Here is a 14,022-nt window from a genome sequence, read left to right as displayed (position 1 = left end):
TGCTACGTCTCTCGATCTTACTTTCCTCCTTTTTAGACACTCCTTAAAACCTACCTCTTTGACTAAGCTTTTGGTCATCTGACCTAATATCTCCTTATTTGGCTCATTGTCCTATTTTATAATGCTCCTGTGATGCACCTTTTGACCTTGTATTACGTTAAAGGTGCTTTATAAATTCAAGTTATTGTTGTTGACGACTCCTGTGCAGTGGAAAGTGTTGAGAGGTGTGGTGGAGAGGCAGAGCTGGATATGGTCAGCATACATTGGATTTTAACCCCATGACTTTGGATGATGCTGCTGATGGGTTTCATGTGAGAAAGAGGAGGAGACTAAGGATAGAGCGTTGGGTGGACTCCAGAAGTAGTGATGGAATATCGGCCGTAGCACATGATAGGTAAGCGTGGAACTGAGTGGCAATCCCACTCAGACTGACAAATGTGGAGAGGTGTTGAATGAGGATGGTGTGATCAACCTTGTCAAAGGCTGAAGAGCGGTTGGAACAGACAAGGACGGAGAGGTTACCACATCACAGTCACATAGCACCTGTGATTTTGATTAGGATTGTTCTGGTGCTGTGGCAGAGACAGAAATCTAATTGGAGAAATTCAAACATGGAGTTGCAGGAAAGATGGACACAGATTTGCAAGGCGACAGCACATTCAAGACCTTTGGAGAGGAAAGAGAAATTGGAGATGGGGCAGTAGTTTGCAAAGACAGAGGGGTCAAGGATGGATTCTTTGAGAAGTTGGGGGTGATGATAGTTTGGAAAGGGAGGGTGACAGTACCTGAGGAGAGGGTACTATTTACAATGTCAGCCAAAATAGGTGCCAAGAAGGGAACTTGAGTTGTCTGCCAATTAATAGGACTAGTGTCAGTGGAGCAGGAAGTGGGTCTCGCAGATAAGATGAGGTCAGAGAGGGCATGAAGGGAGATAGGAGAGAAACTAGAGAAAGATTCAAGTTCAGGCTAGGGTAGCAAGGCTGTAGTATTGTGAATGTTACCAATGGTTTGGGAGCCCAAAGCATTTCCTTAATTGTCCATTGTTGTACATTACCAGTGAAGTACCATTTATGAATTACAATATAACTACATTTTAGCTCATTTTATTCTGCAAAGTGTCACTTTGATATTGAAATCAAATAATGCAACTAAAAATAAACCAATGCGAGAAAGGGTGAAGGTACAAATGGAATTTTTTACTTAGCACACAGAATGTGCATCCGTTGAACTATGTTCATGCAGAAATGTCCTTCAATGTTGCCAGATTTGCCTCTGATTTGTAAATTCACCTGTAAGAAACACCTGCACTGCATTATTTGCATCCGTAGAATCAACGAGCCTCTAGCAATGCAGTCCTTGCCTTGTTCTGAGGCTGCAGTTATGGCTGCTGCAGATGGTAGATTCAGTGAACGCCTCCTTACTGAAGTTCAGATGTCTGATGCACTGTTCCTAGCTCAGGCTGAGGCAGGAGAATTGCTCCATGATCACCCAGGGCAGATATGTCCTCCTGAGAACTTGTCGTCTCCTCCTCCTTGTCCATCTATCAGCAGCTTGTCCAACTCTGTGTTGCCTCTGCTTATTCTCCTTGCAGTCCAAGATGGATGCAATCTACTGCACCAACGTTTGGGAGCAAGTGTTTTGTGCAGAATCCTTGAAGTCAAGGAAAAGTCGTTCATCACCTGCCACATCCCTCCATGTAGACTTGAGCAACTTTAAAATAACTGTACAAATCACCAATCACTTCTACAAGCTCAGCAAGAGCCAGTAGAAATCAATTAGCAACTAACTTGAAAGTAGTTGTTGATCACTTTAAATAGCGCAGCTGGAGGTTCCTTCCTGCTGCTGAGTATGTGTTTAAGAGAGAGCAGAAGCTCAAAGTGTTGAGCTTTTAAATGGCAGTGCCGGTGTCAAATCTGTGTTTAACGAGCTGAATCACAAGCTGCTTACGCTGTATACTTCCGGCACACGCTCACTGCATCCACACCACCGCCCTACCCAAGATGGCTTCTGGCACAGTGCACACCAGAAGTATGCATGTGTGCTGGGGATGCCAGCTTGGAATCAAAACAGCATCCATAGCGCCCGAACAACCAATGCTGCAGAGCCTCCACGTCCTAACAAATCTCTTGGTAAAAAGTTTCTCCTAATCTGTCCTTCTGTTCGGCTGGTGGTGATGTATTTATGCCCTCTAGTTACAGACTCACCAACAAGTGGGCATTGATTTTCCCTATTTGCCTTATCAAAATTCCTCTTAATTGAGTACACGTCTATCAGAGCTCCCCTTAATCTGTACTCTGATGAAAATTGGCCCAGTTTTCTGGTCTCTTCTCAAAACTATACCTTTCTCATCGCTGATATTATCTTAGTGAATATGGCTTTGGCACCTTCCTAAAGTAGAGCACCCAAAACTGGGTGCAACTGTGGCATAATCAGTAACTTATATAAGTTTATTATCTCATTGCTTGTGTAGTTTGTGTCCCTATTTATGAAAGCAAGGATCCAATATGCAATTTTTACAACTTGTTCTCACTTTTTCAGATTTGTGTATCAGAATCTCCGAAGTGTGTGTCTCCCTTTTAAGTTCATCATTTATTGCCATGTCCATGCCTTAATTTGTCCTCCTAAAATTATTGTCACATCTCTGTGTTACATTCACTTGACATCTGCCCAATCTACTAGCTTCTTTGTGCCTTTCCGACGTCCTTGACAGTCCTTTTCATAGTTAATCACAGTCTCCTATTTTATTGTTATCTGCAAATGTTGATATTGTAGCTCATCTACACATGAATAAAGGTGGTTCATGGACTCAACACAGACTCTTGAGGAATGCTGATGTTTTTGTATCCCCAACTCAATAAACATCCATTCACCACCCCTCTCAGTTTTGCAACCAATTTCCAATCAGTGCTGCCCCAATTCCTATAATACCATGGACTTAATTTTATCCACAAGCCTCCTGTGCAGCACCTTGTCATACACCTTTTGAAAATCCAAAGATGCAACATCTATTGCATTTTCACAAATATCTGTAGACAGCATACTTCCTTCACTGATATATCAGTGCTACCTCCGAAAAGGATCCAGCGTGAAGAGGACCTTCATTTCTAAGTTAATATGTCAAACCTAGCCTGAGTTTGGTTTTTTTATTCATTTATTGATTCTTATTTTTATTTTTCATGGTATCAAATGTCTTTATTTTTCTCCTGGCTATATGTTACTTTGCAGCTCAGAGGGCATGTGGGTAACTTGTTTCTAGACCTCAGCTGCATGTGCACCAAGCACTTTAGTGTACCTTCACTCCTTGACTCTTGTTTTGAGATTGCAATATTTTTGAGAAAAATAATTGAGAGAAGTATACATTGTTTTAATCATAATATACGATCCTAGACCTTTGATTCGTAACGTCAGTGAATTAGATTAGAATGTATTTTCCTGTATCGCCCTCCATCATTGATCATTATGTTTATATTTAGCTATTCGTAATTTCTAGCTTGAGTTACTTATTGTTTGTTTTTAATTGCAGCTTCACAATAACTGTGTCTTGCATATCAAACCTGAATGTGATGGTGGCCAACTAAAAGACCACATTTTACTTCCCTCCTACATATGCCCTGTAGTTCTGGTAAGACTTCAACTTAGAATTTCTTATACAGTACCTGAGCATTTCAAATTTAATTTTGCTTTACTTTTCCCCTGATCATTTCAACTTCCTCTGTTTATGAATTCTATTCCTGGCACACACTTGTATAATAAATGTTGACTTGATTAAAATATTCAAAAAGCAATGGACCAATTCTTGATTCAACAGGGAATGAAAGCATACAGGTGCAAAAGGAAGAGGTAGATAAAATTAATCTGAAAATCCTGAACTCATTGAATTATCTTTTTTCTCATTTCTGTAGAAGTGCATACTTAAATTAGTCACCATTTCGTGCTTTTAAATAGGTTCCCAATTTCTTCATTTATATTTTATTTCAAGTGCAGGTACAGTTTGGGTACTGTGAATAATTATGTGCTAATTGTTTTCTTGCCGAAAGGTTACGCTTAAAAATATAAATGCTGTGAACAGGTTTCAGTATTTGGGACTTTTCTATTGCTGTGAGATAAAGCAAGACATTAGTTTACAAATTAATCAAATCTTAAGTATTTTCATGACTAGATGCTGGAGTTATAAGAGGATTATGATCTGACAAAGGAATCCAGCTGCACTAATTGCTGCTCCAGTTGTAAGAACCAACCTTACAAGTAAGCTGTTTGCAACCAAAACATAAAGGTGAAGGTATTTACGAAATTAAATGAATACCATTTGAACTTACTGATCAAGTATTTATTTGATAACATTAAGAGTACTGTGGCCCCGAATTTCCTGGATTGCACTTAGGCAAAAATTAGGTCTAATTTTATGTCAGGTTCTGTGCTGGTCTTGGTGGCAGGAGCTTTGAGTTTTCGGCCGGAATTTTATGCTCCCAAAGGAGTGGACTGGTGGTGCCGGGGGTGGGGGGGTCGTAAAATTAAGTGGGGGGCCGTTCCCGATGCTGTCCCGCCCCTGCTGTAATTTTACGAGGAGAGGCAGCGAGAAACAGCCCACCTGCCCCAGGTCAATCAAGGCCCTTAAGTGGCCAATTAACTGCCACTTAATGGCCTCCTCCTGGGAGGCAGCTCAGGCCCTTACCAATAATAACCTTACTACTGCTAACAAACTTTACCAATCCTTACTACTATTTATATACCCTACCAATACTAAAACGCCAACAATAGAAATAACCTCAGCATAATCATAAACCTTATTTGAAAAAAATAAGACTCACCAGCTACCCACTTGTTACATGTGATTAATACTTAATATTTTTAATGTTTTTAAACTCCAAGTTGTATAGACTGAGTTCTTAAGCAGCAAATACTGACCAGTCAATCAACTCACCAGTTTCCTGTGATGTCACGGTTTGATTTTTTTTTTTCAAACTCTGGCGTGTAGAGGTAGTAAGTTCCTTGCAGGTCCGTCATCGCTCCGATTCTCTCCAGGTAAGTGGAAGGCCCCAAGCCTGAGTGTCTCTTTATCCTCTCCCAGTACTAGGTTCCTCACAGGTCCACCTCTGCCATTCCCGACTTTCTCCAGGTGTGGAAGGCCCCAAGCCTGGGTCTGGATTTATTCTCTCCCTGGTAGGTCCCTCGCCGATCCACCACCTCCGGTCCCGACTCTCACCAGATAAGTGGAAGGCCCTGAGCCTGAGTCTCTCTTTATTCTCGGCCCAGTAGGTTCCTCACAGGTCTGTCTCTGCCACTCACGACTCTCTCCAGGTAAGTCACTCTCAGAGCCTCTGCTGCTCCTCTTCCATTATTATGCACAATGTGGTATTACGGCCAGGTGAGGAGGGGATCTCAGGCTCCACTCTTGCTCTCCCTCTTATTTGACTGCAACAGGGTTTATTCCTTTTAAACAGTGATTGTGCTCACCACCTCTGAGTGTTTTACCTTCTTACCTTTACTGTGATTGGTTCTTTCACAATCAGTCAGGTTTTCTTGAGTTTAAACAAGAAAGAGGTCGGTTAATTATACTTGACACTCTAACACCGATTTAGAAATACCAAAAGTATGCTACACATTCAGGCACACATTCACACGAGAATCACACAGACACAGATAAATTACAGAGGAAAAAATAGATTTGATGGTGGGATTAAAGTCCGTAATAAATGGAACTCAAATACACTGTCTGTGAAGTGGGTGATCCAGTAGTTCTCCCCTGAAACTGTATTCTTGAAGTCCTCGCTGGTCAAAGTGCACTTTATGGTTGGCCTGCTTTGCTCAGGGTTTTCCTGAAGGCAATATTGTAATTGGCTTTCTTCCCCTGGTCGCTGGCTGTAGCAGTCTGTAGGCTTGGAGGGTCCCCCAGTCGCAGTTGGTTTTCAAACTTGATGTTTTCTGCAGAGAGAGAAAGGGAGGCCCACAGCTTCCTCTGCTGCTGCACAGTCACTTACTTGTAACAACTCCCAGTTTCTTCCAAGATAGACAGATGGTCACATGGTTCTCTCAATCCCCTTTGTTTTTAATGAGGTCCAAAATCTAAAACCCAAGACCTTCCTCAGGTGGGATTGTCAGGGTTTACCCCCGGAGGGATGTCTCCATTTATGAATGCCTTGAGATGGTTTGGAAAGTCCTGCTAACGAGGGTGATCTGGCTAATCTACTCAGTTAGCCAAAGCATTGTTCTGGCTGGGCTTCTTGTTAGACATTTTGTCTCCAGTCCATCTCCTGGCATTTCAGATGCAAAGTGCAGTGTGCATCTTGGCTGCTAGTTTTTTAAAAAGTTAACATGTAGGATTTATTCCCATTAAAAGTCTATTGTAAGTTTCCAACTGAAGAAATTATTATTTATCATTTGGTATATAGGGTTTTCTTGACACATCTGTACCACATGGCATGAAATGTGATGATAGGAACATTTCCTTAAAGGAGTGGAAAAGAAAAAGAAGAAAACATGCATTCATTCTTACTCGCTCGCCAAATTCACCCATTGCCCTCAGGACTTCTGCAGCTGGTTTATCTCTGCAACAACAATGCTGATATAATAATTTTTGGAGTCTTAACTGGGATGGTCATGTGTTGTTAAATGGGGTTAAAGTTTCTCTAGTATCAATTGGTAATACCCTGGGGATGTGCGTCTCAATGAACATGTGGTTGTTGGTAAAACTTGGGGTCTGCAAATTTCCATTATTGTTTAAGGCAAGTTCTCCACTATGTACAAGCTTTAACCCCTCAACTGCTGTTTTTGCAACACGTGAATCTAACCATTCGGGTTCCAGTACCTTGATAATTTTTCTCCCTGTAGTGGTAGTGGGTAATAAACTGGTTTTTAGCCACTGTGAGGTGAATGACATTTCCTCTGGGCCCTTGCCCTTGCTACATTTGGAATTGAAATTGGTGGGTTTGATTAGCTTTGGGTTTGGGCCCTGATCGTTGGGTTCTTCAGTAGTAGATCCATCCTGATTTCATTTTTAGTTTTCTGGTGAGCCAGACAAGTGCTGTTCGCTTTAGGGCATTTTCCTTCCCTTTTCCCTTTACTGTGGGACGAGTCTCTTTGCTAATTGGCCCGATGTCTTTTGGGACATTCCTGCTAGCAGGTGTCTGTCCAGCTTTCACAACACTCCCCTGCGATACTTTGATGAGGTGAGACGTCGCGCTTTCTGTTGGTTTGCCTTTTTGGAAACTTTCCTTGTCCCTGTAGGTTTCTGTAAATGCTGTTAGCAGCCTTGGTAGGATTCCTCTTTGGCCTGCATTTGCGTAGGATAGTGTGGGGTCTAATTCTCCAAACATTTCAGGGTTGGCTTACCGGACGGTAGAGGGTTCCAGTTGTGAATCCTCCTGGCCCTCCTCAGACTTGTCTTCACCGTCCTTTTTGTCCCCTAACTGTCTAACAGACCTGTGCTTGTCGGTCCCCTTTTGTTTTTGGCAGGGGTCCTACACAATCCACCAGCCCTTTGCTGAATGGTTCCCCAAAATCCAGTATGGGAATTAGGGGTGCAGGTTTTATTGCAGGTTGAGGCTTCCCCACAACATGGCACATGTGGCAAGTTTTACTGAACTCCACCACATCTTTGTGGAGCTTTGGCCAGTCAAACTGCTGTCTTATGCAGGCTTTGGTTTTTCGTGCACTGACATGTCCAGCCATTGGAAGTTTGTGGGCCATTCTTAATATTTCTTTACAGTACCTCGATGGTACCACTATCTGGTGAACCATTGTCCACTCTTCATCCACAAGTCTGTGAAGAGGTCTCCACTTCCTCATCAGCATCTCATTCTTTAAATAGTAGCACTCGGACTCCCTGTGTTTTGGTTTGGGCAGTCTGTGCTAACTTCTTTAATACTGGGTTGGCTTGCTGAGCCCCAATTAGGGAAGCTCTGTTTAACTCATTCTTTAGGTCCTCTAACTTCCCAAAGAAAGTTTCAGACAACCAGACAGTAGTGTCATCTGTCTGCAGTGCCAGTTCAGCCTCCCTTGAGACCAAGTCACCACACAGTCAGGGATGTTCCTGCAACTATGCTGTCTCCCTGAGCTCTTTCAGTCTCACTAAAACTACTGGAGAAGTTACCACCTTTGCCCCACCAGATCATTATCGAAGAGCAGGTCTACAGGCAAACTAGGGACAATCCCCATGGTTACCAGTCCTAAAACTAGGTCACACTCCAGGTGCACTTGATATAAAAGTATGAGCATTGGGTATTCCCTTAGGGAATCGAGTGGCTTATTTCTTCTGAACATGGGAGGAGGTAGGAACGGGAGACTGAAAAATATCAGGTGCACTGAGATTGGCAGCACTTTAGCTGAGTATAGTGCAGCAATCCAAAGATAAAAGAAAAATCACAGATAACATCACCATCAAACTCCGGAAGTTTCATTTATGATGATGTCAGGTGATTTTGGGCTGTGCTGCACCTAACCTTTTGGTTGTCGGTCTACAACAGTGCATTCTTCGAGTAAATGGAGAAAACTCACATGTGCTGATCATTTGCATGGATGGTGAAGCTATATTAATGTGAAGTAGAGGGTTTCGACAGACATATCTCAAAAGCAGTGCAAATAATTGAACAAGTTTGTGTGTAGCAAAGATTAAACCTAAAAGTGGAATGAATCAGTTTTGTGCAAATTTTCATGAGTAAATATGGTATAACTCTACTCTTATGCCACAGCTGCACTGAAAAGTTCCAGTCTTTCTGGCTGATGTGTCCAACAAAACATCGAGAAGCCATTACTGGATTTGCTTAATTGTTTTGGTTGTTTCTTTTTAAAGGATAGACAGCCCAATCAGAAAAAGGCTGAAAGTGAGTCACCAACAACCACGAGCTCAGATGATAACAATCAGGCTTTTAAATACAATACAACAACAGTGGATGGACAAGGACTACAGGTATGTTGAGAAGATCAAAATATTTAACTATCAATAATCCCCATTTATTCACTTGAAATATAAAGGGATTGATGTTTCTGTGATCTCTAGTGCAGTTGGGACTGAGCTCTGCTTTGGAGGCTTAAAATTAGACTGCTTTGCTGGGACAGTTTTTGTATACTTGCCTGCCTGATATTAAGAGGAGTAACAGACCAGCAGCTGAGGAAGGCTGATGCAAGGGTCTTAAGGGCGATTCCCTGTTTTGTTATGCTTTTTGATATTGTGCAAGAATTTAAGCAAATGGAATCTTAACCATTCAGTAAAGGATGCAGTCTTCATATTCACTGTAACTTTTAGTCATTAAATCGTCGGAGACTTAGAACAGACCTGAGGTTGATGCCTTTACCCAGTAAACCATCAGAGACTCAGCACAGACCAGATATGCGTCTCTTTATCTACTGAACCCAGAGTAGGAAATTTCACCAAGATATTTTCCCTCAGCTTCTGCAGGGCATGACTGTCAATCCTCAGTGAATTGAACCTCAGTAACAGCTCCTCTTTCCTCCTCTCCTCTGAATTTACTGCCCTCCTGTTCTCCCTAAACTTTTTCTTCCATTAAACACTCCTACCTGCATTCATGGCCACCTCCTGAACCTAGTTATTTCCTGTGGCCTTTCTACACCCACAGTCTTCACTGACAAATCCATCACTGACCATTTCCTTGTATCCTTCACCATCAATATTTCAAACTCTACTTCCTTCTGTATCTATCCTGTTACTCGAGCCATTTACAGCTGCACTTTTAGACTTACAATTGCCTTTGGCCTACCTTTTGCTAAGACACTTATGCAGTTGTCTATTTGCCCAACTATTTCCTCACCTCCATCTTTGATGCCCTTGTCCCCAGCAAGGCTATTACTTTCTCCCATACCTATCATTCATACAGATATGACCCATCTTTGTCCTTTCAAGTCCAAGGTGCACAGAAATGGTTTAGTCATCTATCCTTCAGCATGGGCTGGATGGAACATATCAAGAGAAATCGGGCCTTACTGTCCTCTGCAAAAAAAAACAGCCTCTACTCCAGTATCATCCATAATAATTTGGTTGTAAATAGGGTTGAAAGGGAGAAGAGACACACAAAGATTTTAAACTTAAGTAAGCCATACTTTGAAAGGATGAGAAATGAATTGACTTCAGTAAACTGGGCTGAGCTGTGAATGGTAGATCAACAGACAAACAGAGTTGTAGCTGGCACAGTACAAACCAGCACATATCCCTAACATGCAAAAGCTCCATTTGTGTAGTTAAGCAAACATGGTCAATAAATGAGGTAAGAGACAATACTAAGTGAAAAGAAAAGACTTACACAAGTGCAAAGACGAGTAGGAATCTAGCAGACGGAGAGCGATTTTTAAAAAAAACAATAAAGTGATGCAAAGGAAGTAATAAGAGGTGCAAAAAGAGGTATGAGCAAAAACGTGCAAGAAATATCAGGACTAACAGTAAAATGTTTTACTAATAAGAGAGAGTGCTACAGGGGAATGTGGCCCATTAAAGATAGATACAGGTGATACTATAATGGATATGAAGGAAAGAGACTTGTTAAATTAATATTTTATATTCTCACAATAAAGGAAGAGGAAAAAATATAAATACAAGGGAACCTACAAAGCGATAAAGGGGTGGCAATTGTATTGAATATCAGTTTTTCAAAAAAGGTAATGGAAAAAAATTATGGGACTTCAAGATAGATGCAAATCCAGGACATGGCCGTTTCCAGCTAAGGTTAATAAAGGAGGCGGGTGGAGAAATTTCCAATGCGTTCATCATAATTTTCCAAAGCTATCTAGATTTAGGAATTGTGCCTTTGGTTTGGAAAATTGCCAATGTCAGTCAGTTAATCAAGAAAGGAGGGTGGGAGAAACCAGGGAACTATTGAACTGTCAGCTAAATGTCAGTTGTGGGGAAATGACTAGAATCTTTCATCAGGGATAGAGTGATTAAGCATTTGAACATGTATAAGCTAGTCAAAAAGAGTATAAATTTGTGAAGGATAGCTCTTATCTGACAAAACTAGTTGAATTTTCAAGGAGGTCACTTGCATGATATACAGGGGAGTGTCTGCAGACATTGTCTATATGGACTTCCGGACAGCATTAGTAAAGATTCCACACAAGGGATTATTAGCAAAAATAAAAATGCAGGAATTGGAGGTAACCTTGTGACATGGGTCAGTAATTGGTTGGCAGGTAGGAGACAGAGAGTAGGGATAAATGGAAGGTATTCTGATTGGTAGGATGTGATGTTCCCTAGGGATCTATACGCATTAGCTTTTGCTATATACATCAATCACTTGAATCAAGGTTCGAAAAATTGTATATGCAAGTTTGCAGGTGACACTAAGTTAGCAGGCACAGCGGGTCAAGAAATTACAAAGGGACATAGAGAGATTGAGTGAATGGGAGAAACTGTGGCAGATGGTGTGCAATGTGGCAAGGTGAGTTCATCTGCTTTGGATCCAAGAAAGACAAATTTAAATAATGGTGAAAAGCTAGGACCTGTGAAGGGGCTAAAGGATTTGGATGTCCAGGTACACAAATCATAAAAAGCTACTGTACAGGTACAGAAAGTAATCAAAAAGGCTAATGGAATATTGGCCTTTATCTCAAAGAGGCTGGAATACAGAGGAGATGATGCTTCAATGGTATAAAGCCTAGGTCAGACCCATCTGGAGTACTACGTCCAGTTTTATGAACCCCACCTTGATGGATAGATTGGCCTTGGAGGGGTACAGCACACCTGAATGAAAGCTTAAAGATTTAAATTGAGGATAAATTGCACAACCTTGGTTTGTATTCTCTTGAGTTTAGAAGGTTAAAGGATGATCTGATTGAAGTGTTTAAAATGATATATTTCTCAACATTTATCCATCTATGATCCATATTCTTTGATACTTTTACACAAAAACTGTTGATCTCAATTTTGAAATTTTTGTTTGACGCAACATCAACTACCTTTTTTGGGGATAGCATTCTAGATTTCCACTATCCTTTGTGTGAGAAAGTGTTTCCTGATTTCACTTCTGAATATCCTAGTTCTAATTTTAAAATTTTGCCCACATGTTCTAGACTTGCACAAAGTGACAGAACAGGACTGTAAGTGGGTGGAGGGAGAAGGAGTAAGTAGAAGAAACCAGACAAGTTCCTGTTCCACTACTCTCACTTACACACGCAAGCGCGCGCACACACACACACTGAATGAAATACAAAAAGTGGTAGAAATACTCAGCAGGTCTGGCAGCAACTGTGCTGGGAGAAGCAGAGTTAACATTTCAGGTCTGTGACCTTTCATCGGAACTGGCATCAGTTAGAAATGTAATAGGTTTTAAGCAAGTAAAGCGGGGGTGGGGTGGAAAGAGAACAAAAGGGAAGGTGTGCGATAGGACAAAGGGCTGGAGAGATTAACTGACAAGGTGGTCATGGGCAAAGGCAAAGAGAGTGGTGTGGTGAAAGACAAAGCATTAGCGCAGAGAGAGTATGAATGGCAGAATAATGAACAGCCCTAGCCAAAAGCACAAACATGAAAAACTCAGTTTAAGGCAGGCACATGGTAAAAAAAAATTGATAAAATAAAATAATAAAGAAGGGCCAGTCATGCTCTGAAATTATTGAACTCAGTGTTCAGTCCAGAAGGCTGTAGAGTGCCTAATTGGAAAATGAGGTGCTGTTCCTCGAGCTTGATGTTCATTGGAACACTGCAGCAGACCAAAGACAGAAATGTGGGCATGAGAGCAGGGTGGTGGGGGGGTGTTGAAATGACAAGCAACCGGAAGCTCGGGGGCATGCTTTCTGACATAGTGGAGGTGGTCCTCAAGGCGGTCACCCAGTCTGTGTTTGGTCTCCCCAATATAGAGGGAACCGCATTGTGAGCAGCACATACAGTATACTAAATTGAAAGAAGTGCAGGTAAATCACTGCTCCACCTGAAAGGAGTGTTTGGGGCCTTGGATGGTCGGGAGAGAGGAGGTAAAAGGGAAGGAATTAGACGTCCTGCGATTGCATGGGAAGGTACCATGGGAAGGGGACGAGGTGCTGGCAGTAATTGAGGAGTGGACCAGGGTGTCGAGGAAGGAACGATCCCTTCAAAATGCTGACAGGGGAGGGGGGGAGCGGGGGGAACACTTTCTGTGTTTCGATCATTGTGTGTTTGGTGGTGGCATTACGCTGGAGGTGGTGGAAATGGTAGAGGATGATCCTTTGGATGTGTAGGCTGGTGGGGTGGAAAGTAAGGACAAGGGGAACCCTGTCGCGGTTCTGGGAGGGAGGGGAAGGGGTGAGGGCAGAAGTGCGGGAAATGGGTCGGAGTTGAGGGCCCTGTCAACCACAGTGGAAGGAAATCCTCAGTTGAGGAAAAAGGAAGATCTATCAGAAGCACTGTTGTGGAAGGTTGCATCATCAACAGATGCGTCGGAGACAGAGAAATTCAGAGAATGGAAGGGAGTCCTTACAGGAAGCAGAGTGTGAGGAAGCGTATTCGAGGTAGCTGTGGGAGTCGGTAGGCTTATAATGAATATCAGTGGACAGCCTATCCCCAGAGATGGAGATAGAGATGTCGAGGAAGGGAAGTGCCGGAGATGGACCACGTGAAGGTGAGGGAAGGGTGAAAATTGGAAACAAAGTTGACAAAGTTTTCCATTTCGGGGCGGGAGCAGGAAATGGCACCGATACAGTCATCAATGTACCGGAAAAAGAGTTGGGAGAGAGGGCCTGAGTAGGTCTGTAACAAGGAATGTTCGACAAACCCCACAAAAAGACAGGCAAAACTAGGATCCATGTGGGTACCCGTAGCAACACCTTTTATTTGAAGCAAGTGAGTGGAGTTGAAGGAGAAGTTGTTCGATATGAGAACAGATTCAGCCAGGCGGAGGAGGGTGGTGGTGGATGGGGACTGGTTGGGCCTCTGTTCAAGGAAGAAGCAGAGAACCCTCAGACCGTCCTGGTGGGGGATGGAGATGTAGAGAGATTGGCCATCCATACTGAAGAGGAGGTGATTAGGGCCAGGAAACTGGAAATTGTCAAAATGACATAGGGCATCAGCTGAGTCACGGATGTAGGTGGGAAGAGACTGGACCAGGG

The 14,022-nt window shown here is 42.4% G+C and overlaps 1 protein-coding gene across 9 annotated transcripts in view; it reads left to right on the top strand.

Annotated features, from left to right (window-relative positions):
- LOC137372189 (diacylglycerol kinase beta-like) overlaps nt 1-14,022 on the top strand; it is a 636,709-nt gene that overhangs the window by 326,472 nt on the left and 296,215 nt on the right. For all 9 annotated transcript variants that reach the window (XM_068035767.1, XM_068035770.1, XM_068035771.1 and 6 more), the window contains 2 exons: nt 3,524-3,622; nt 8,789-8,905. In XM_068035767.1, the coding sequence (XP_067891868.1) occupies nt 3,524-3,622; nt 8,789-8,905 (216 nt within the window). The remainder of the gene's footprint in view (nt 1-3,523; nt 3,623-8,788; nt 8,906-14,022) is intronic.

The sequence above is a fragment of the Heterodontus francisci genome, chromosome 7 (assembly GCF_036365525.1).
Source record: "Heterodontus francisci isolate sHetFra1 chromosome 7, sHetFra1.hap1, whole genome shotgun sequence".
NCBI classification, from domain to species: domain Eukaryota; kingdom Metazoa; phylum Chordata; class Chondrichthyes; order Heterodontiformes; family Heterodontidae; genus Heterodontus; species Heterodontus francisci.
This window is presented reverse-complemented; position numbering and strand designations above follow the sequence as displayed.